The following is a 24,992-nucleotide window of genomic DNA, read 5'->3' as shown; positions in this document are numbered from 1 at the left end:
ATGGTTACTTTGAAAATATTATTTAAATTATCGGGGGTTTAGAAGTGTGTTACACCACATGTTCTTCGTCAGGACCTGAAGGGTTAAAAAACTGGACCTGGAGTTTTGGCATGATGGTCAATGAAGTTGTTGTATGTCGGCTTACGAGAGTCTCCGACATCAAACTTCAAAGGGATAGCTTCTGCGTCCTTATAGTTGAAAACACGGCCAATCGGTTTCAGGCCCGTAATGGTCGCAATATCCAGAAGGGTTGACGTGATCATACCACACTTAGTGTGAAAAGTATTGGTTGAGCCTTCCCAAAATTAAATGGCAGCAAGCAGCATGCCACAGGAGTAAGGTGGACCACAACACGATATTTGTAAAAGGGTGTGAATACCCAATTGCTTCCAAAGATCCAGCTTGCTTGCTTCTACACGCTTCATCCAAGCGCAAAACTTGGGGTAGTTCCTAGGAGGGGCAGTTCTGAAGTTTCTATCGACATAACCAAGAGAGAGAGAGGTTTTTGGAGAGAAACTAGAGGTTCCGTAAGATGGCTGGTAGGGAAGAAAGCACGTTTCATTGTAGAAATTGCAGGTCGAGGATCCTCTGGGAGTGGACCTAGAAAGGCTAAAGGCTTATTATTAAGAAAGAAGGGGATCAATACCTGAGATTGCTAGATTTTGGTTTTCTTTTCAATGAAGGGAGGTTCAAGAACATACCCTTTGCCATTAACAAGAAGAGGTTGTTGGAGTTCTGCAGCAGAAAAAATAGGTGAGAGACTTGCCATTTCTTAAAGAAGATGAAGATTTGAAGGTTTGAGGATTTGGAGGAAAAAATTGCTTGTCTGGTTTTTGAAGCAAAAGAAATGGCGGAAAGACTAGAATAAGGGAGAAGAAGAGTTTATAAAGGGTAAAAAACCCTAATTATGGAGAAGGAAAAATAAAAGAAAAAGAAAAGAAAATAAGTGGAAAAACGTTAGAGTTCCTTTTGATAGCGGGTAAAAACCCACGTCCCCACATCTGTAGCCACGTGGAACGAAGTGGTGGTCAGGGGGATGCCACATTTCCCACTCAGAAGAAAGAGTAATGATGACATGACGTCAGCGACGTGGAGCGAACAATTACGCCATTAAGAAGAAGAGGAAACGAGTAAATGAAGGACGGGGTCGACATCTCAAAGATGCCATTATCTCACCAAGGTCGACATTTAAAAATGGCATCACTAGGGGGCATTTTGTTAGCGCAAAAATCTAGTAAGGTATGTTGATGGCGCAATTAATGGAAAAGTCTCATAGATCAAGGGTTTGAGCCTTACAAAGTGGATCTATAAGGGAGTTTAGAAAGATGGAGAAGAGTTCAAAGGTTCAAGTTGCCAAAAAGGGAAAAGTCGACGCAACCTAGAAAATGGGTCGATCCTTGTTCTGTCGACCATATGGAAAGTTAAGACTTACAAGAATTTGTGATTAAGTTTACGCTAAGGGATAACGTCGAAAAGAAGACTTGAGCGGGCTAATTTGAAATTCAAACTCCAGCGGTTAACGAAGTAGTGGTTCCTAAAATGAGCGCTAGAAACATAAGGGACGGTTACTTGGATCTTGCAGCCAGTCGTTTGGCTTATGGGTAGTTACTTTGCAGTTATGTAGCCCATAGTCAGTTATTTTATTGTATTATAAATAGGAGATCCCACAAGGGGTTCTGGGTGTTCACTTGTACTAAAATCACTTGTAAAAACTTCACATTCCCAACGCGAGGAAGCAAAGAGTTTCAAGAGTGCTAATGTACGTGAATCACCATTGTTATCTAAATGCAATTTCCTTATTTATCAGTCGTTCCTCTTGAACATTTTATTTTACTTTCATTTACGTTTGAACTATCTTTTTACTTCATCGCATACGCCGTCGACTGTGATTCTGTTACGATAATGGAATTCACTATAGATGCTTACATTGTGTATCTTTTCTAAATGTTATAGCGTGCTGTTGGTCACGAGTCACCTTTAGTTGATAACATTCATAACCTTTTTGTGGAAAACTTTGCTTGTTTAAACTCTTTGTAGGAAACCGATTTCTCTGTGTCGAGTTGAACAAGCCAAATCTTAGTTGCATTAGCACGTGTCTTAGAATCAACTAGTCAATTATGCAAGTGACCCTTAGTTTGTAGGCTTTGGGAGAACTAACGGTTGTTTACCAATTTCCACAGTAAACAGTATTCTTCTAGCCTATCAATTTTGTTTACACTATTATCTAATGTATCTAAAACAACTAATGTAGCTTAAACAACTAACTATAAACAAACAACTAACTATCTTTTTACTTCATCGCATACGCCGTCGACTGTGATTCTGTTACGATAATGGAATTCACTATAGATGCTTACATTGTGTATCTTTTCTAAATGTTATAGCGTGCTGTTGGTCACGAGTCACCTTTAGTTGATAACATTCATAACCTTTTTGTGGAAAACTTTGCTTGTTTAAACTCTTTGTAGGAAACCGATTTCTCTGTGTCGAGTTGAACAAGCCAAATCTTAGTTGCATTAGCACGTGTCTTAGAATCAACTAGTCAATTATGCAAGTGACCCTTAGTTTGTAGGCTTTGGGAGAACTAGCGGTTGTTTACCAATTTCCACAGTAAACAGTATTCTTCTAGCCTATCAATTTTGTTTACACTATTATCTAATGTATCTAAAACAACTAATGTAGCTTAAACAACTAACTATAAACAAAAAATAGAAAGATATATAATTTCTAAAAACTTACCAAATCAAATTGAATATACGAGTTATGAGATGCAGAAAGGAGGAGTTAGAACTCCGACGGTAGAAGTTTGCTACGAAGATAAGTTTGAATGTGACAGAGAGCTCAAAAGTTTGAGAAGAGGAAAAGAACTTTATTTTGTCGAAAATGAACAAGAAGGAAGTGAGAAAGACAGTTTAACACGAGATATGAAAGAAAAGCGTCCAGAGATGCATCTTCAATTTAGTATGTAGAATAACTTAAAATATGTGTGTAATGCATTTTTGAAAGTATTTTTTTTTTTTCACGCTAGTGTGGGGTGCAGGTCAGGTGGCACGTCCATGATACCTTTGTCAAAATTTCATCACAAATTCACGTGTCAAACCCGACCCACATAACATGCCCGACCCGTTAGAATTTCATCGTTTCCTTTGGTGAAGGGTTTTAGCTTCCATTTTTCAAACACCTCTGAAAAGTCGAAAACCCCAAGGCGAACCCTACCACCATGGTTCGCTTCTCCAGGTCCTCCGCTCACCGCCTTCTCTACGCACTATGCTCCCCCTCCACCACCACCACAGTCTCTCCATCCCCAACCGGCTCCCTCATCGGCGGCACTTTCCACCTCCGACACTTCTCAGCCGGAAACGTGGCCCGTGCCAAGGCAGCGTCAGTCAACAAGGAGCCTTGGTGGATGGAGTCAATGGAAATGATTCGCAACATCGGTATCTCGGCACACATCGATTCCGGGAAGACGACTTTGACGGAGCGGGTACTGTTCTACACTGGTCGGATCCACGAGATCCATGAGGTGAGAGGGAAGGATGGCGTTGGTGCTAAGATGGATTCCATGGCGTTGGAGAGAGAGAAGGGAATCACTATTCAGTCTGCTGCTACTCATTGCACTTGGAAGGACTATAAGGTAATTCGTACTTGATTTGTAACTATCTATTTTCAGTTTGTATTGCTAAATTCTAGTTGAATCCAAATGAAGTAAAGTAGAGTGTGAATTTTGAAGGATTTCACTTTTCATTCCTTGCTAGAATGTATGAAAATCTTAAACGGTGAGAAATGAGAACTATGAGGTTTTAGTTAAGTTCAGGTTGAATTTGAATTTGGAAGTGTAGTGAGTTTTTATTTTTGAAGGTTTAGGATTCAATAAAATCGTTGGTGTACAATATTGTTTTTTTGTATAAATTGGGGCGGGGTCATCCCGGCATAAAATTGTGGGAGAATAATCATCAAGAGAACCAAATGGATGGTTAAACTCTTCCTCAATTGTTTTAAGTTTCTTGCTGCTGCTGTGACTCAGTTGAACTCGAACTTGATATGATACCACAAAGGCATGATATGTGAGATTATGACTGTTCTATTTTTACTATTTATACTATATAAATATAAATTTGGTCATCCTTGCACCCAATTGTAGATACCAATCACCAAGAGAACCATATGAATGACTAAACTCTTCCTCAAGTCAATAGTTTTAAGTTGCATGCTTCTTTTTTTATCTGAATTTGAACTCGAGACTACAGAGGCAGAATATATGAGTGTTCAGTTGTTGCTATTACTATTATTATTATTATTATTATTATTATTATTATTATTATTATTACTATGATTATTATTGTCAATAACAAAAATGATTAATGGTTGTAGTAGTGGGTCTTTGGGAGCTTGTATTTCGATAAACAACTTAATAAGTGCTCACACAGTAAGCATTTATCTTGTAAGGGATTGTAAATAAGCTATTCCTACAATCAAATAGAGACATATCAATTAACGCTTATCTTATACGAGATTTCGAAAAATAAGCTGAAAATAGTTTATGGGCATATCACAAGCTATAGTAGAATCTATTCCCAAACACTCGAAAATGCCCTTACTTCAATAAGATAGGATTATTAAGCTCTTTGAAATGTTTCCATTGTTATTTTAAAATCTAGGGTAATAGGAATTGGGAATTGAATGATGAGTAATTGCCTTTTACTTGTTTGAGGGAGGAATTTGAGATTTGAGTGCTATACTGTTATCTTAGTCAGTGTAAGTTACTTTTGGTGATTATTCGTCATCATAGAAGAAGGATAAAAATTGAAGATATTTTCTGTTTTTATTTTAGTTACGCGCGACTGAAATGGGCAAGTTAAATAAATACTACTTATTTTTTCCTGTTAGCAGTATCAACTGGAAGTTACAACTTACATTGATATAATCTTCAAACTGCTTTCAATATTGATTTTATCTTGTGGTTATTTACATTAAAACTTCTGCAAAATGTTTTGTTGCAGATTAACATAATTGACACACCTGGTCATGTTGATTTCACCATTGAGGTTGAAAGGGCTTTGCGTGTCCTTGATGGTGCCATTCTTGTGTTTTGTAGTGTTGGTGGGGTGCAAAGTCAGTCCATTACTGTTGATCGGCAAATGAGAAGATATGAGGTTCCAAGACTTGCATTTATTAACAAGCTTGATCGAATGGGAGCAGATCCATGGAAAGTAATAAATCAGGTGTGAATGAGATTTATAGAGGTCAGCTAAGATAATATGTTTTACAGTTATAAATTATAAACCCATCTACGCAAATTTGGTTATCTTGAAAAGAGGTGTCCAATGGCATTTTGGAGGGCAGCTATAAAATTTGTTATTTTACTTGACAACTTTTACTATTTATTTATTAATTATTGATTAACTCTGTTGTTTTTAAAAATTCTTTTTCATTCTTATTTTTGAATTGAATGTTTTCCATTTCTGATACCAATTTGTTTTATTTTTCAGGCTAGATCTAAGCTTCGGCATCATAATGCTGCAGTTCAAATTCCAATAGGTTTGGAAGATGATTTTAAGGGACTTGTTGATCTTGTAAAGCTAAAGGCCTATTATTTTCATGGTTCAAATGGGTCTGTTTTTAAAATTCTCCATTATTTTTTCCAAAGATTACGTCTGCCATATTTCTTCAGCTTACTAAAACATTGCTTATTGCAGTGAAAAAATTGTCATTGAAGAGGTGCCTTCAGATATGGAAGCCTTGGTGGCTGAAAAAAGACGCGAACTAATAGAAACTGTATCAGAGGTTGATGATATACTCGCTGAAGCGTTTCTGAGTGATGAACCCATTTCAGATGCTGATCTTGAGGTGAGTAGGTAGCAGTTTTTCATATTCCTGAGTTTTGTATGACAATTATTTGGTTATGGGAAATGCATCATATCATACTATCCTAGTTCTAACAATTAGTTTCTTGGTCTGTTCTCTGAATGTGTTGCGGACCATTTGGGTTGGGCATTCTAGATGTACATAAAGAAATGATATAGACAAGTCAGATTGTAATGGTCTCACTATTTTAACAGAAAATTGTTTGGCATAGTTCCCATTTTCCTTTGATTCACAAATCTGCCAAGGAAACTGCTCATATGCATGATTTTTTATGAAAATTGTAAGAATGGCACATCAGTTGATGCTTTTTTATGGTTTATTTTGATTAAAAAGGGCCTGTAACTAAAGTTTAGCATCAGTTGGTTTCTGCCTATCTTGATTCCTTGTAGGAATATCCTTGGTTTACTTGTTTGATATGGAGTGATCCTTATGGTCCTCCCTACTTTTCAAACCTTGATTCTACACCAGCAGCCAATAAGCAGTAATTGGCTGCACTGACCAAATGTTCATATGTGATTAAGGAGATAATGATCAAACGGACGTTGACAGTGAACTAGAGGCAGAGCTAGAGGTAGACATGTTTGTTTTGATGCAGATAGGGCTCATTTTGGTTAAGGTCGGGCTAGTTGGTGACTTCTGTTGTTTATTTGGGTGGTCATCAGAGTCGGTTGGCGTAGTCTGAAAATCTCAGCCAGTGGCAGTGCAGCCGTTTGCATGGTCCTGGCAGGGGATAGAGCACTGAAATCACCGGTGAAGTACAATGGTGTGATGGACTATTAAATCACTGACGCCATATATATATAATCAGGAAAGGATTTGAGATTAACCTGTATCTAATTGGTCCATATTATAATAACTAAATGTTTACATTACATTACTAACTAGAAGGGGAATCATCTCCTATGTTGCGCTTTTAATGGAGCTAATCATCTATAGTTCAGTAACAACTAGTAATTATGATTATACTTATGCTTACATCTAGCATATTTTCTATTAGGCCTCCACCCGCTTGCCTCTATCCACATATATTTTAATATAGTTTATATTTTCTGGTTATTATGTTTGTGTAGGGAGCAATTCGTAGAGCTACCATAGCACAAAAATTTATACCAGTATTCATGGGTAGTGCTTTCAAAAACAAGGTAATCATTGAACTCACCTTCCATTTTTAACTTCTCATATAAATTCATACTGCATAATAAACTTCTTTGTTCCTCCCATTCGGTAATGATGTATGCATAATAATATTATTCCATCAATTTGTGACTTAATGGTATGTCTTAGAATTGTAGTCGAGCCTAACACGACTCTATGAAACCGGCTTATAAGTTAGGATATATTGTCCGATGCGTGACTCTTAAAACACCCTCTCATGTCCAACACTATTGGTCTTGGTGCGTGGATATAACTGACATGTTGGAGCACAACAACAGATCTTCAATAATAATCTTCTGCAATATTCATATCTGGTCCTTGTATATTACTTAATGTACCATTTCTCTAATATAATCCCTTTAATAAGCAGTCCTCTCCCTAAATTATTATTTCACACACATGCATTCTCACATTGGCATGCCCAATCACATTTTTCAGTATGATCAAAACTTGCACATTCTAGATATAATGCATACTGTTTAGTTGTTTGAATCATCACTTCTCGTATATATTTAATCCTCCACTATTGATACAGGGAGTACAGTCACTTCTGGACGGAGTACTTAGTTATTTGCCATGTCCAATTGAAGTTAGTAATAGTGCTCTTGACCAATCTAAGAGCGAGGAGAAGGTACCTGATTCATAAAAAGTTAATCCCTGTTTTACTTTGATGTTGTTTTTCTGTCATGATTATTGAAAACTTCGAATTGAATTTTAAAGCCAAAGTTTGAATAATGAATTATAGGATTCTCTATTAAAATTAAAAGTATAAAAATTGCTTTGAATGTGTGTTCTTCATAAAAAAAGGAATCATTCAGAAAATCTAAAATATTTTTTCTTGGAGACAATTTCTGCAATGAAATCATATATGATTATGGAAATTGTCTTGGTTGTTTGCTGCAAACTCATGATCTAAATAGATTACAATCATAATAAATTGTGATGCTAGTGTTTCAGATATTGTTGTTGCCTTATTATATTTATTTTTAGGCAAGTAAAAAAGAAGTTACTGGTTATTTTATGTCTTTACTTATATAGATTGAGCTGACTGGAAGTCCTGATGGGCCCCTCGTAGCTTTGGCTTTCAAATTGGAGGAAAATAAGTTTGGGCAGTTATCATATCTAAGGTAACTCTCATTTTTGGAGATGGTTGATTTCAAATTTGTGGCAACTTTTCAGTATATTTCACATATGTTAATGAGTTGATTATTTGGTTGAAGAATTTATGAGGGCGTCATTCGGAAGGGGGATTTTGTGACTAATGTTAACTCTGGCAAGAAGACCAAGGTAAGTTTAAGGTCTTTCGGTGCTCTAGTTTGATTGCATTTGTCTTTGTTCATATTTATGTTTTTCCTTTCCAGGGTAGATAGATAACTCAATAACTGATTTATTTACGAGTTTCGGTGAAAAACCTTATATAATAATGTTTGATCCAACTCTACAGTTTTTTCTTCAATAATTTAGTCTAATATTCATGAAAATTCTATTAGTTCATCATGGATTCCAATCTCCAAGTCTAAGTGAATGGATTCAAGAATGGAATAATAGTACTGAGATATAAAGAAAATGAATCTTGTGGTGCTGAATGAAATCTGTATAGAAAAGGGGACACTTCTCCTCCCATGAGTTTCTGATAGAACACATGTTTCTGATGCAATTGGTTTATGGAAATGAAGCAGTCCTTGCTTCAAAAGTAATTAAGATGTTCAGGATATTGGATGCTAGTGAACACGGTTGAATTGCCCATATTTGATGGTTCTGATCCAATGCGTGGGGATGATAACAATGGAAACACATCTGTATTGTTGAATATAAAGCTGGCTAGTATGAGTATGAAGGGTCACGCAATTCTTTAATTCAATTCAACCTACCAAGTGACAGAGGATGGCCTAACACAGGAAAAATTTAAATAAGCTCTGATTGCATTTGATGCTTTGGGTGCAAATAAATTCAGAATTTTTTTAAGGGCTCTTGAATTCTGAATAATATTGGGGATGTATCGAGCTATTTAATTTGTTTCCCCTTTTTCTTCGAAACAAAGATTATTCTGTTTTGTCCTAACAGGATCTTTCAAGCTACTGTCCTACTAACAGTATGGACAACTTTTTTAGAAACTTATCATCCTCCATAAATGCTATCTTTAACCAGACATCTGACCATGCTCGTCCTGCATGTACACATAGTCTCATATGAGGATGTTTTGGGTTGTCATTTGGTATCCTTTCCTCTTCATCTTGAACTTTTTTTTGTTTATCTGAAGGCAAGTAAACATGAAAGCCTAAAACAGTACCACAAATACTGGAATTAGTTTTAGTTTTTATTAGTTGGATGTGAGGCTTGATACATAATTAATAATTAATGCAGTGCTATTCCTAAGTAAGATCATTGCCATCTCCCTGCATTTTGTATGACATTTCGAGACTAGAAAATATATCCTGAGATATTAAGTTGTGAATAAAGTAATTGCACCAATTCATTTAAATTGACGTTTCTAAACCTTATGGGCTGAATACAATTATTACTTATAATTACTAATATACATTACTTACAACACTTTTCTCAAACTAGTGAATGAATATCTATTGTTCTAAGCTTGCAATGAGTTGGTTGTAACATTATGTTAGTAATCCCTTTGTTAACACATCTGCAACCTGATGCCATAAAGGAATGTAGGTTGTAGTTATCAAGTCGCTATCTAACTTCTCTCTCATAAAATGTCAATTTATCTCGATATGTTTTTCTCCTGTCATGTTGAACATGATTATTAGCAATAGTGGTGGCCTATTTATTGTCGCAACAATTTCATAAAGACTTCACACTTTATATTTAAATCTTTAAGTACGATTTTCATCTACAATAGCTCTAAATTTTTTTGTGCCATAGCTCTAAATTCTGCTTCAGCCTTTAGTCAAGAGCTACTGCACGTTGCTTCTTACTCCTCCAAGTAATAAGGTTCCTACATAGAAAAACACAGATGTGGACCTATTGTTATTCTCTGAACCTGCATAATCAGCATAACTATACACCACTATAGTTTGACTTCCACCTCTTTTAAACAAAAGTCCTTTCCTTGGAGTGGCTATGAGATGTAGAACATAGTTGAAAGTTTGCAAATCTCACACTCTTGGTTCATGAATGAATTTACTCAGTGTACTAACTACATAAGGAAAATTTGGCCTAGTGTGTGCCAAGTAAATTAACTTATCCACTAGTCTTTGATTTTGAACCTTGTCAACTTTGACACTTTCCTCCTCAAAACTCATTTTAGATTTTGTTCAATGGGAACATTCCCAAGTTGCATCCAAGCTTGTCTGTTTTCCTATCAAAGACCAAGCACTTAATTTCTTAAAGATAAAAATTCTTTGCTTTAAATGAGGCACTTCAATTTTCAAAAAATACTTGAGTTGCTCAAAGTTCTTCATCTCCAACTCTGTTGATAAATTCTCCTAGAGCAGCTGTGTCTCAGTCAAATCATCTCATGTAACAATAATGTCATCAATTTCATTTAGAAACACGGTCTGTTTTTCAACTTGTGAATGTTTGAAGAAAGCGGCCAGTCAAATCATCTCATGTAACAATAATGTCATCAATTTCATTTAGAAACACGGTCTGTTTTTCAACTTGTGAATGTTTGAAGAAAGCGGCGTGTTCTCTTTGGCTTTGCATTATAGGCCAAGCTCACCATTACATATGTGAATCTTCCAAACCACTTCAAGGGGAATGCTTTAATCCATATAAGGCCTTCCTCGATCGACACACCTTGTTTGCTCCACCTCTAAACTCTAAAACCAAAACCTAAGAGAATCCCCATATACTCTTCCTTTAAATCTTCAAGCAAGAATGCATTTTTTACATCAAAATGGTGTAGTTCCTATTTAGAGTTAACAGCAGGAGATAATAATATTCAAACAATATTTATCTTTGCCACTAGAGCAAATGTCTTCTCATAGTCAATGCCATATATATACCCTCCGGTCACATTTATAAGCAACAAAAGTGTTTTAATTCTTGGTCACTATTATAAGCAAAAGTCAATTATTAATAAACCATTTAATGTTGTAATTTCTAATATACCTGTTGAAATACAAGAGACTAAGAGACATTTGAATAAACCGTGTGTTTTGTAAAGCACTACGGAAACTTTATTATATATAGAGAGATTACAACTAAGTATATGTGGGACTATTCTATATACAAATATTCTTAACACTATATATTTACAAATATCAACACTCCCCCTCAAGCTTGAGCATATAAGTCAAATGCACCAAGCTTGCCACATATATAATTAGTTCTGAGATTTCGTAGGGATTTTGTAAACACATCTACTAATTGATCATTGGAGTTGACAAAGTTTGTGACAATGTCGCCTGATTCAATCTTCTCTCTGACAAAGTGACAGTCTATCTCAATGTGTTTGGTCCTCTCATGGAAGACTGGATCTGAAGCAATGTGCAATGCAACTTGATTATCACAAAGTGTCATTGGTCTTGCTTCTTCAATTTGAAGTTCTTTGAGCAACTATTTTAACCAAATGAGTTCACATGTAGCCATTGCCATGGCCCTATACTCTGCCTCGGTGCTTGATCTTGCAACTACATTTTGTTTCTTACTTTTTCAGGATATAACGTTTCCTCCAACAAGTACACAATATCCAGAGGTGGATCGTCTATCAATGGCTGACCCTGCCCAATCAGCATCGGAGTATCCAACTATCTGAGTATGTCCTTTATCTTCATACACAAGGCCTTTTCCTGGAGCACATTTGATGTATCTTAGAATCCGGACAACAACATCCATGTGTTCTTGGCAAGGAGAATTTAAGAATTGGCTTACCACACTAACTGCAAAAGAAATGTCGGGACGAGTGACTGTGAGATAATTCAACTTTCCAACCAATCTCCTATACCTTCGTGAGTCAGATAGGGGCTCCCCCTGATTGGGTAGGAGTTTGACACTTGGATCCATAGGAGTATCCGCTGGTTTAGCGTTCAACAAATCTGTTTCTTCCAAAATATCCATAGCATATTTTCGCTGAGAAATCACCAAACCATCTTTAGATTGGGCTACCTCAATACCTAAGAAATAACGGAGTTTACCAAGATCTTTTGTCTGAAATTGATTCGAGAGATGTTGTTTTAACTGGAGTATTCCTTGCTGATCACTGCCAGTTATGACAATATCATCCACATATACAACAAGATAGATACACCCTTGGGCAGAGTGACGATAAAACACAGAATGATCAGCTTCACTACGGACCATACTAAACTGTTGTACTACAGTGTTGAATCTGCCAAACCAAGCTCTCGGAGATTGCTTAAGACCATAAAGAGACCTGTGTAGCCTACAAACCATATTTGAGGACTCCCCCTGAGCAACAAACCCAGGTGGTTGCTCCATATATACTTCCTCTTCCAGATCACCATGTAAAAAGGCATTTTTGATGTCAAGTTGACGAAGAGGCCAATGTCGAATGGCTGCAATGGCTAGAAGAAGTCTAATAGATGCCATCTTGGCTACGGGCGAGAAGGTATCACTATAATCCAATCCAAAAATCTGAGTGTATCCTTTGGCTACCAAGCGAGCTTTAAATCGATCAATCTTACCATCTGGACCAACCTTCACTGTATAAAGCCAACGACAACCTACTAAAGATTTTTCAGGGGGTAGAGGAACCAGTTCCCAAGTACCACTGCTCTGAAGAGCACACATTTCGTCAATTATTGCTTGCCTCCACTCAGGGTGAGATAATGCTTCACCTGAAGTATTAGGAATAGAAACAGAAGACAAAGAAGACAAACAAGTATACTGCAAAGGGGAAAGACGATGATAACATAAATCAATATAATGTGGAGAAGGATTTCGTGTTTCACGTATACTTTTTCGAAGAGCAATCGGAAGATCAGACTCAGGTTGCGGGATCGGATCCAATGATGGCGAAGGTGTCGGAGGAGAGTCTGCAATGACCTCAGGGACAATTAGTGTATCAGGGATAGGTATTGCCTCAGGGATAGGTGTGACAGACGTGGGTTGACGATGCTGATATGTTTGAAGAGGGCGAGAAGTGGGGGGGTCAACCGTAGGGCTAGAATGATCGGGAATAATGGGAAACGGGATTGCCGGAAGAGGTGTGGGAGTACTGTCCTGAAGGGGTTTCGGAGTTACTTGACTGGACTCGAAATATGGAGCAGACTCGAAGAAGGTAACATCGGCCGATACGAGGTATCGTTGTAGAGTATGTGAGTAGCAACGATAACCTTTTTGGGATCGATGATAACCAAGAAAGATACACTTTAGTGATCGAGCTGATAGTTTATCAAGACCAGGAGAGAGATTGTGTACAAAACACGTGGACCCGAAGACTCGGGGAGGAATTGGATGAAGTGGAGAATTGGGAAAAAGGATTGAATGAGGGATTCTATCGTTAAGGACAGATGAGGGCATGCGATTTATAAGGTAACAAATATCAACAATATCCTTGTATTTCATTTTCCAACATTTCATTAAATTTAATAAAGAGGACATTATAGTAAATTTAATAAATGTTTTTGTAGAAATTCTAAAAAGTTAACTACACTTGATTGAATTTCTTAATAATTGTGAAAACAATTTTTGTTGCTTATAAATGTGACCGGAGGGTGTACGTCTGAGTGTATCTTTTTGTCACTTGTCTGACCTTGTATGTCATATGTCTTAGTTTATCCAAAAATATCTCCAATCTGGATTTTAACCACCAATACGAACTCAAAAGGCTTTGATCTACAAATTTTCTGAAGCGTGTGTTGACCAAAAACCAATGGAAGGTGGTACATGGATTACATGTGACAGGGATGGGAAAGCTGTCTAGCTGCGCGTGGGGCTGCTTACAGTGGAAAATTTCTGGGTCTTGGCCTGATATGGGACTACAAACCTTGTGTTGAGTCAGTATTCTGAGAAGGTCGAAGGACAGTGGTGATTTGGCAGTTGAAAGAATTGAACGCACCAAAGAAACCCAAAGAAACTGTATGGAAAGAGTAACAGAATTGTAGCAAGGCAAGGCAGAAAGGAACAAAGAGCGTATAAAAACACAATGAGGCTGCAGTGAAGGTTTATTAGAGGAATATTTAGAATAGAGTAAGTAAGATTGTAAGTCAGCTATTAGACTGACAGCTGGCAGTCACCCTAGGGTGTAACCTGCTATTATAAGTCACAGCTTGCATCATTTCTATTAAGGTTGCACAAAAATTACAAAGGCAGTCACATAAGCAAGAAATTTCTATGAAGGACAAAAAATAAACCTTAAAGATGGCGGCTAGGATTCATGCGGAAGCAAGATCCAAAATATTGGGAGCTCTGATACTATGTAGAATATATTTTGATGTATATTTCAAAGTTGTGAATAAAGTACACGCACTATTTCGCTTAAATTGATTATTCTAAATCTAATGGGCTTGATTAATGAACAAATACAATTATTACAAATATACATTATTTGCAACGGAGACTAATAATTTGTGGTTGAAGCTTTTGTTTTGTCAATGCAGATTTCTCGCTTGGGTCGGATGCATTCTAATGAATTGCAGGTTTGTTTTTAGGCTTTTTAACGTTGATCTTCCTGTATAATGAATACCTCCGGAAACTGCAATTTTAAAAAATAAGGAGTTAGAGTTATTGGTATTTCACAGGAAAGGGAAAACATGCACAGTTTTATCTCTTCTAAATTCATTTTGAAGATTTTTAATATTAATTTATTCTCTGCCATTTGTTAAACTTCTAATTGAACATTTTTCCTCTACAGGACATTCAGGAGGCCCATGCTGGTGAAATAATTGCTGTATTTGGTGTTGATTGTGCATCAGGTTCTTCTTTTCACATTGCTTGTGGAATATGCATTTTTAGAACTCTATATTTCTCTTTCTCATGCTTTTTTGCTGATTATATGTTTGCTAGAATCTTGTGGTGGTGGTTTAGATTTTTTAAAATGTTGCATAATAAGCCAAGGGGATGAGAGAGAACCGAAAAAATACAACAGCTGTACTTCAAAAGTCAAAACATAATAAGCAAATCAGGTTATAAATACAATAGTTCTAGCAAAACTTTCAGCTTGCTGGAAATAAATATTCACAATCCCTTTAACCACTCTCTTCCTCTTAGAATTTTGGGGTGAGCCTAACTCAACGTTAGAAAACCAGCGTGGGACTTTATAACACACCCCTCAGTCTCACGCCCAACAAAATTGAGCTTGGTGCTTAAATATAAATGGTGGGTGGTTCGATAGCGAAAACATGATATCAGGTGGCCCAATGGATCTTGTAGTTATCATTCGTAAGTGAAAGCTTGCATGGGAATATTTGAGAAAGAATTCTGGGGAACTGAACTTGCTACTTTATTCTGATTCTCCGTCAACTTGTATCTTTTACAGGGTATATGCTGTTAGAGCTTAACTTGTCCTTTATTATCTCGACCTCAATTGTATGCTTTCTGTCTAGGTTTTGGAGATTGAACCCAAAGGTCATTATGAAGGACAATTAAATTAGATATAAATAAACATTTCAAAGTTGTTTGGCTCTAAGGTTTGAAATTTAGGATGATTAACACATTAATTACATGCTTAAGGATTAATATTAATATAAGTTCTGTGTAGTTCTTTCTGGGTTACTCTCCCTTTGTCCCTTATTATGATCCACTTAGAAAATTTATTGATATTAAGAAAAATAGTTATACAACAAATTTGTAAAAGTTATTTTTTTCTTTTCCGTAATTACATCTAACAACTAAGGATATAAGAGAGAAAAAACAAATTTAATTTTCGAAAATTAAATGGGGGTATTTTTGTATGAAAATTATTAATGCACGAGTAAGTTTGTTAAGGGTATTATATCAAGGGACAAACAAAAAATATGAATAAAGGGTCTTATGATTAGGGACAGAAAGAGTTTTAATAAAGATTTGTTGTTGGGTTGGGACAATCTCTTTGTTTCAAATTTATTTCCGCCTCTTCTCATATTTGTTATTATAATTTTATACTGACCATAATATATATTTTTTGAACATCAGGAGATACTTTTACTGATGGGTCGGTTAAATACACAATGACATCTATGAATGTTCCTGAACCTGTGATGTCTTTAGCTGTACAGCCTGTCTCAAAAGATTCTGGAGGGCAAGTGAGTAATCTCTTTTTTGTAACATGCCAACCATGCAGTCCCAGCTTGAAAAGTTGTATATTCCACAACTCAATTGACTTTATCCATGCATTGCTTATAGTTTTCAAAAGCTTTGAACCGCTTCCAAAGAGAGGATCCTACTTTCCGTGTTGGCTTGGACCCAGAGAGTGGGCAGGTTGTCCTTTTTCCTTAATAATCTTCCTCATTTAATCGACATAATTATTGTTCTTATATTAACATGAACATACTTTTGATTGTAGACAATCATTTCTGGAATGGGAGAACTGCACTTAGATATCTATGTTGAACGCATTAAGAGAGAGTACAAGGTACCATTTTACTCAACATGTATATTTTTTCCTATGCTGTTGATGCATGACAAATGTTTACATCTAAAATTTCTTTCTGTTAGAACTGGTATATATATTTGAATAAAGTAGGATAAGAACAGAATTTATACGATAATTCCTCTGCAGAATTGTCGTAAAACTGAGGATATAGATTTATTATAGCAATCACACACCAGAACATAAAAGCGAGTCTAGAGAGACTAGGATAGGAAAGTTACAAGTTTATGTCCTTCCAAGAAATTAGAGTCTTGGCATCTCCCTTCCAAGAATTAGAGAACTTGGTCTCTCCCTCCCAATACCCAATTGATAATTGTGAAAAATAGAAATCAGAGTGTTCTGAATGTGCTTGAGTGAGTAAAGCACTCAGCATCCATAATATTTATACACTATATAATTAATTACATATTATGTTTACAAGGAGAAATAAATAATAGTCCAACTTCCTAAATGCATGAATCTAAATATACATGAACCTAAAACTTAAATGCTCTTTTTAATGGAAAACATACTATGTATTTTTTCTATTTCCAACACTCCCCCTCAAGCTGGTGAATAAGTATTCTCCATTCCCAACTTGGATATAATTCGTTCAAAATTTGAGCAACTCAATCCTTTAGTGAGAATATCCGCAAGTTGCCCATGTGAGGACACATATGGGGTGCAAATCAGCCCACTGTCAAGCTTCTCCTTAATGAAGTGTCTATCAACCTCAATATGCTTAGTTCGATCATGTTGAACTGGATTATGTGCTATACTGATAGCTGACTTATTATCACAGTAGAGCTTCATGGGTCCTTCCCATTTGATTTTCAAATCTTCTAAAATAATTTTAAGCCAAAGTAATTCACAAATGCCTTGTGCCATGGCTCGAAATTCAGCTTCAGCACTAGAACGTGCTACTACATTTTGCTTCTTACTCCTCCAAGTCACAAGATTTCCTCCAAGAAAGGTGCAATACCTTGTAGTGGATCTTCTATCAACAATTGATCCTGCATAGTCTGCATCAGTGTAGGCCTCAAGTGTTGTATTTCCATTTCTTTTGAACAAAATTCCTCTTCCTGGAGTTCCCTTGAGATACTGCAGGATTCTATGAACTGCTTGTAAATGGATCTCTTTAGGACAGTGCATGAACTGACTAACCATACTTACAGCATATGCAATATCAGGTCTAGTGTGAGACAAGTAAATTAATCTCCCAACTAGACGTTGATACATTTCTTTATCTACTGCAACATCTTCTTCTGTATTATCCAATTTAAGATTTGGATCCATAGGAACGCTCGCTGGTTTACACGCTGTTTTTCCTGTCTCTTTGAGTAAATCTGTAATGTATTTTTGTTGTGATGTAAAAATGCCTTTTCGGGAATGTGCCACCTCGATTCCCAAGAAGTACTTCAGCTTTCCAAGAGCTTTTATTTCAAACTCCTTAGCCAAACAATGACTCAAGATATGTTGCTCCTTCCAATCATCTCCAGTCATTATAATGTCATCCACATATACTAACAAAACTGTTACTCCCCCTTGTGGCGAGTGTTTGATGAACAAGGTGTGATCCCCTTGACTTTGCTTGTACCCCAAGGATGTCATAACCTTAGTGAATCTTCCAAACCATGCTCGAGGTGATTGCTTTAGGCCATATAACGCCTTTTTCAACCTGCAAACTGTATTGTCAGACACATTTTTTTCATACCCTGGTGGTACCTGCATATAAATCTCCTCCTCAAGTTCCCCATGTAGGAAAGCATTCTTCACATCAAATTGTTGTAAATTCCAACCATAATTGGCAGCAAGTGACAAAATTACTCTCACTGTATTCATCTTTGCAACCGGTGCAAATGTCTCTGAGTAGTCAATTCCATAGGTTTGTGTAAACCCTTTGGCAACCAACCTGGCTTTATATCTTTCGATTGATCCATCAGCCTTATATTTTACCGTGTACACCCATTTGCATCCAACTGGCCTCTTTCCTTCTGGTAAAGTCACTATCTCCCACGTTCCATTCTTCTTCAGTGCGTCCATCTCAATATTCATGGCTTGCTTCCATTTTTCATCAGACAATGCCTCAGAAACATTAGTAGGTATGGAAGTAGCGTTAAGGTTTGTAAGGAAGGCTCTATGGGTAGGTGAGAATTTTTTAAAAGAAAGATAGTTTGAAAGGGGATATAAAGGTTGTTTGGTGCATTTTCTGGTACCTTTCCTAATAGCAATTGGAAGGTCTAGGTCATCATCTGTTGTTTGGGTCATAATTTTATCCTGCAATTCAGAAGAATTAATTACCTCATTTGAAGGAGTCGAGTCAGACTCTTGAACTTGTGTCGATTCAGGAACGGCCTTTGACTTTCTCATGTAAACCAGATTCTTTCCATATCTCACATCCACATCAGGTTCACATTCAACTACTGGTATATTTGATTGATTTGACTCAACTCCCAGTTCTTCAGGCTCAGATGGGTTTGGTACAAGTGTGTTTAACTCAAGACCAGAAAGATCGGGTCTATTTGACTCGAAACTGGAAGAATTAGGTGGATTTGACTCGAGACCAGGGAGATTGAGTGTATTTGAGTCATGACCAGATGTATTTGACTTAATACTAGACAAATTGAGTGTATTTGACTCGAGACCAGAAAGATCAAGACTTTCAAGCTTATCTTCCTTAAAACTCTCCCCCTGAAGATAAGGTTGAGTGAAGTACGGTTCCTCTTCATGGAAGGTTACATCCCGCGACACAAAGAATCTTTTAGATGGAGGATGAAAACACTTATATCCCTTTTGAGTAGAGGAATAACCGACAAAAACACATCTTAGGGCTCTAGGATCGAGTTTTTTCCTGTCTTGACTATGCACATGGACAAATGAGACACACCCAAAGATTCGAGGTTTGAGATTACTACTTGTTGACAAATTTGGATAGAAGGAAGAAAGAACATCCATAGGACTCTTGAACCCTAATACTCTAGAGGGTAATCGATTAATAAGATATGTGCTAGTGAGAACGGCCTCCCCCCATAAATATTTGGGAACATTTTTATGAAACAATAGTGCTCGGGTTTGGTCTAATAGATGCCCATTTTTTCTTTCTGCGATTCCATTTTGTTGTGGTGTTTTAACACAAGAAGACTCATGGACAACTCCCTCTTTTTGACAGAAAGAAGTAAGAACATGATTGAAGTACTCTTTTCCATTATCAGACCTAAGTCTTTTAATGTTTACTCCAAATTGATTTTTAATCATGTAGAAAAACTTTGGAAAAACAGTACTGACGTCAGACTTGTTTTGGAGTAAAAATACCCAAGTAACCCGGGTACAATCATCTATAAAAGTCACAAACCACCTAGCACCTGTTACATTTGGATTAGTAGAGGGACCCCAAACATCTGAATGAACAAGATAGAAAGGGGAAAGACTTCTTTTGTTGTTTAATGGAAATGGTAGACGCTTATGTTTAGCAAACTCGCACACATCACAATGAAGACTTTCAATATCTACCTTATTGAATAAAGACGGAAACAAAACTTTAATGACTCCAAAAGAAGGATGACCTAATCGACAATGAAAAAGAAAGATTTTTTCCTTTTTGGAGAGTATTGACTCTGACATAAATGAGTGAGACAAGTGGACACTTGTACAGTGACCTGGTTCTTCAAGATAGTAAAGGCCATTCCTTTCTCTAGCACGTCCAATCGTCTTTCCCGAGTCCTTATCCTGAAATATACAACAATCATTAAAAAAAGTCACACTACAGGATAAATCATTTGTAAGTTTTTGTATGGAGACAAGGTTCATGGATAGCTTCGGAACATGGAGAACCCTTTTTAAGGTTATAGAATGATTTATTTGAATATCTCTAAAGCCAGCTACAGTTACAAGAGTACCATCAGCAGTAGAAATTTTTTTATTACTGGGACAAGGGGAATATGTGGAGAACTGTTTTGAAGAGGGTGTCATGTGGTCTGTAGCTCCTGAATCTAATATCCAAAATAAATGAGAAGGTGTTTCTGAGACATGAAATCCAAATGAGAGTGGAAGCTTACCAGAATACGCCACACTACAATTACTTGATGATTTTTCCATACCAGAAAATGCAGGGACAGCGGCTGGAACTTGCAAACAGTGGCTGGAACTTGCAGACAGTTGCTGGAACTGTGCAGACAGCGGCTGGAACGGTGTAGACAGCGGCTGGAACGGTGTAAACAGCAGCTGGAACGGTGTAAACAGCGGCTGAAAAATGTGCAGAGTTGTACCAACGGCTGCAGAAAACTGTATGAAACACTACGGACGGCTGCCGGAAAAGTATAGATAGCGTTTAATTGAAAAAACTTGACAGCACGTGTTGCCCAGTCAAGATTTAAGGGTTCTGACAGCATAAAAATGCCCGGTCAGATTTCTAAATACTGATATTAGCGGAAGTAGAGTCCCCTAGATTAGGAGCTCTGATGCCATGTGAAAAATAGAAATCAGAGTGTTCTGAATGTGCTTGAGTGAGTAAAGCACTCAGCATCCATAATATTTATACACTATATAATTAATTACATATTATGTTTACAAGGAGAAATAAATAATAGTCCAACTTCCTAAATGCATGAATCTAAATATACATGAACCTAAAACTTAAATGCTCTTTTTAATGGAAAACATACTATGTATTTTTTCTATTTCCAACAATAATTTTCCCCTTAACCTTTCCCTATTTATTTCTAAACATATACACACCATAAAAATTAATAATATGACTATAACTGCTACATTTATTGTTATATTGTGCTACTCAACTGACTTTATCCCTCTCCTGTAGTATGTTGTTTGATGCAATGTCTAACTCATTCTTATATCTATACCTGCTAAGGTTGATGCTACAGTTGGAAAGCCCCGTGTGAACTTCAGAGAAACTGTTACTCAACGTGCTGAGTTTGATTATTTACATAAAAAGCAATCCGGAGGGCAAGGACAATATGGACGGGTGATTGGGTAAGTATCGATGAGCCATTCTTATTATATTCAAATAAGATTTAGTGTTTGATTCTGGTAATAAATTTTACAAAAAGTCAATATAAGTGACCAGTCCTGCTGATAGAAAGTGTCTTTCTGAGAAAATGATAAACAGTGACGGAAACTTCGACTGGAGTTTGAGATAAAATGAGAATGTTAGATTTTAGAAGATGAGGATATCTTAAACTATCTTGATATATTTATTTTAATTATCTCTTAGGGTCAGTTTCTTATTTTGGAATACCTCTTGAGATAGTTTCCGCACACTAGGCTCAATAGTAGTTTGAGGGATTTTATTGGAAAAACTCAAGTTGTTAACTACGAATAAGAGATAAATATTGCTTCTAGGGTAGACGAATTTTGTCATGCAGGTTTTCAAATAATCTTTAGGAATACAAAGTTGTAGCTTGTATTTGTCTTTTCGTGTTTTTATAGAATGAGATCTTGCTGTTTGAAATCAGCTATATTCTTGAACATACAAATTTGGCTTATTCTGATTTAAAATATGTTAGGATTCTGAGCTAAAACTAGCACAGATGAAATTATTCATCCCTATAGTTTATTAAATAACAAAAGAAATAGGGTAGACGAGAGGGAATACTCTCCTTATACTGGTTTTCCAATCAAATCTATCAGTTAGCTAAAGATCCCGAAGGCATCATGGGAAATCTTTTTTCTAGAATTTCTGTACATATAAAGGCCTAAGGATGCCAAATAGAAAACTTCCCTGACAACCTAACTAACTAAACTGCCTATCTTAACTAATTCCTATTTTTCCTCCTTACTTTTGCACTTCTTCCTGTGGTATAGAGGTCTGGCTCTTGATTTATTAACATCATTCCTAACATCATGTATGTTATCTTATGTAAAATATTTATTATCATTCGCTTGGTAAGAAGCTAGTTGTGTAAATCTTCCAATACTCCTATTTCTTGATGACACATATTGTATTCAATATGAACACAGGTATATTGAACCACTTCCTGCTGAGTCGGGAACTAAGTTTGAATTTGAAAACATGCTTGTTGGCCAAGCTGTTCCATCAAATTTTATCCCTGCAATTGAGAAAGGTTTTAGAGAAGCTGCCAACTCGTGAGTGAAATTTTACTAGTTTCTTAATTTTGTTGTGTACAATTTTGGTGTGCAGTTGAACTTACTTTTTTGTATGGCAACCCTAACCCAATATTGCTCTTCACACAGTGGTGCCTTAATTGGACATCCAGTTGAAAATCTCCGAGTTGTTTTGACAGATGGTGCTGCTCATGCTGTTGATTCCAGCGAACTTGCCTTTAAGATGGCTTCTATCTATGCTTTTAGACAGGTTATTTTCATTCACCACTTATTTTTAATAAATTGCATTGCACATATTGTAGTTGTGTATTGATTCCATCACATCGGTATGATATGATGGCCTCATTCCCTAACAATTTGTGGTGCTGTCTTCTGTAACAGTGTTACACAGCTTCCAGACCAGTTATATTAGAACCTGTTATGCTTGTTGAGCTGAAAGTACCAACAGAATTTCAAGGAGCTGTTGCTGGTGACCTCAACAAGTGAGAATTTTTTACCTTTTTCTCCTTCTGGATATCATTTACTTATGGTAAATTTCAGAATTTTCTGACATACTTTTATTACAAATGACAGGAGAAAAGGTCTGATTGTTGGCAATGATCAGGACGGGGATGATTCTGTCCTTACAGCTCAAGTAAGTACATACCTAGCAGGTCTATTAGAACATTTTAAATATTATCGAAATTAGTTCCCATGGTTGATTTTGGTGGTATGAAATCAATTAGTTATGATTTGATTTGATGACACAATGACTAAAATTTGCCTAAATAAAATGTAATCTTGGAAACCTTAGTCATCTTCATTGTGGGCCCACATTTTCTGCTATTAACTGCAGCCTATAACACCTTCATTGTGTTGGGTGTGAGAGGTGTTAACATCCCACGTGACATCGGCTAGCGATATGGCAAAAATAGTTTTTTAAGACTTAGGAAATCCTCATTTCTAGAACTAGCTTATGTAGTTGAGATAGGCCATTCTCTTCCCTAGAGCTAAGTTTATGTAGTTGAGTTAGACCATCCTCTTCTCTAGAGCCAGCTTATGTAAATGGGTTATGCATAGCCCAAATTCTAAGACATAATTACCGTCTATCCTTTGTTAGTTATTGGGTCACCTGTATTGTTTCATGTTACCGGTGTTAATTGTAGGGCATCCCTAGAGCTAGCTTTCAAGATTGACTTACTTTTACTCTCAATTCCAAGATGTAAGACAAAAAATTGTAGGTGTACAAAAACTAAATTAGTTTTAAATTCTCTCTTCCCCTCCCCGTCTTTATACACTTGGTTGCAAAAGCTTAACATGCCAACACGCAACTGGTTCAAAGTTTTTTTAGCAGAATTGGGTGGAGGTGCAGTTATGGCCGAGTTGATGTATTATTGTGTTTTTAACCTGTTTGCGAAATATAATGATGGTGGAAAATTGTTATTGATTGAAATTTACTGGTTATTGTGATTCCCCCTTGTTTATTTTTAAGGTTGATGTAGTTCTTACTTTAGCCATTACTTTTTACCAATTTAACATGGCTAATTTAGCTGTTGCTGTGTATTATTTCAGGTCCCTCTTAACAATATGTTTGGATATTCTACAGCTCTTCGTTCCATGACACAGGTGGATATCCTGCTACCCACTAACCATAGATATTTCATGTTTTGATGGCAATTTATATCTGGTTTTTGATTTTGTGCTGTTTTCTTTCTTTTTAATGACTGTAGGGAAAGGGTGAATTTACAATGGAATATAAGCAACATGCACCGGTTTCTCATGATGTACAAACCCAATTGATAAACGCATACAAGGGCACTCAGGCGGCTGAATGATCTGGCCTTGTTGAAAGTACACGGTCCTTCATTTTTTGGGAATACTTTATCTAGTAAAAGGAATTGTGACAATAATATAGGGATATAGGTTTGGTTAATTTCTTACGGTCAACCAAATTGTGAAAGCAAATAAGAAGTTGCTATGATTGTGATAGTGTACGATAAAGTAATGTTTAGATGAAATAGGCTTCAAAAAGATGTAAGTTTTCAATATTACATATTATTTAAACAAGAGAATACTACCTCAGTACTGCATTTATTTGTCATCTAAGACATGCTTTGATGACATTAAAAGAGAAAAATTAGAGAATGAGAGGCATAGGCTGAAATAACATCATACAAGTTCTTTTGAAATTGTTTAAGATTGACTTTTTTTTAGTTTATCTACTAATATAAATTTGTAAGGCTTATATAGGATGTGTTTATGAGTTGGTTTTTAGAGGGTTCTAAATGAAATAACTTTGAAGGAAGGTCTATATTTGAATTATATATTTAAATTTGATATTTTAAAAAGGTGAAATTATATGTTTATGTAATTTTTTTAAATATCAAATATATATCAAAATGTTAATGTAGTACTTCAAGATATATATGAAGGTTGA

At 36.2% G+C, this 24,992-nt stretch overlaps 1 protein-coding gene across 1 annotated transcript; it reads left to right on the top strand.

Annotated features, from left to right (window-relative positions):
- The first annotated feature begins 3,088 nt into the window (after nt 1-3,088).
- Nucleotides 3,089-24,656, top strand: LOC131621980 (elongation factor G-2, mitochondrial-like). Its single transcript, XM_058893038.1, has 20 exons — nt 3,089-3,634; nt 5,001-5,222; nt 5,490-5,611; nt 5,697-5,847; nt 6,936-7,007; nt 7,556-7,651; nt 8,059-8,147; nt 8,241-8,307; nt 14,547-14,585; nt 14,801-14,861; nt 16,060-16,169; nt 16,270-16,344; nt 16,430-16,498; nt 21,363-21,484; nt 22,472-22,597; nt 22,706-22,826; nt 22,958-23,058; nt 23,150-23,210; nt 24,128-24,181; nt 24,286-24,656. The coding sequence occupies exons 1-20, from the start codon at nt 3,221-3,223 to the stop codon at nt 24,388-24,390; spliced, it is 2,277 nt and encodes a 758-aa protein (XP_058749021.1). The 5' UTR covers nt 3,089-3,220; the 3' UTR covers nt 24,391-24,656.
- Nucleotides 24,657-24,992: the final 336 nt, after the last annotated feature.

Source organism: Vicia villosa, unplaced genomic scaffold (assembly GCF_029867415.1).
Source record: "Vicia villosa cultivar HV-30 ecotype Madison, WI unplaced genomic scaffold, Vvil1.0 ctg.000020F_1_1_3, whole genome shotgun sequence".
NCBI classification, from domain to species: Eukaryota; Viridiplantae; Streptophyta; class Magnoliopsida; order Fabales; family Fabaceae; genus Vicia; species Vicia villosa.
This window is presented reverse-complemented; position numbering and strand designations above follow the sequence as displayed.

Excerpts from the sequence above, each read along its gene's own strand:
- LOC131621980 (XM_058893038.1), top strand. The coding sequence starts at position 3,221 with ATGGTTCGCTTCTCCAGGTCCTCCGCTCACCGCCTTCTCTACGCACTA. Across the intron at positions 8,148-8,240 it reads GGGCAGTTATCATATCTAAG|AATTTATGAGGGCGTCATTC; the intron begins GTAACTCTCATT and ends ATTTGGTTGAAG. Across the intron at positions 16,499-21,362 it reads GCATTAAGAGAGAGTACAAG|GTTGATGCTACAGTTGGAAA; the intron begins GTACCATTTTAC and ends ATACCTGCTAAG.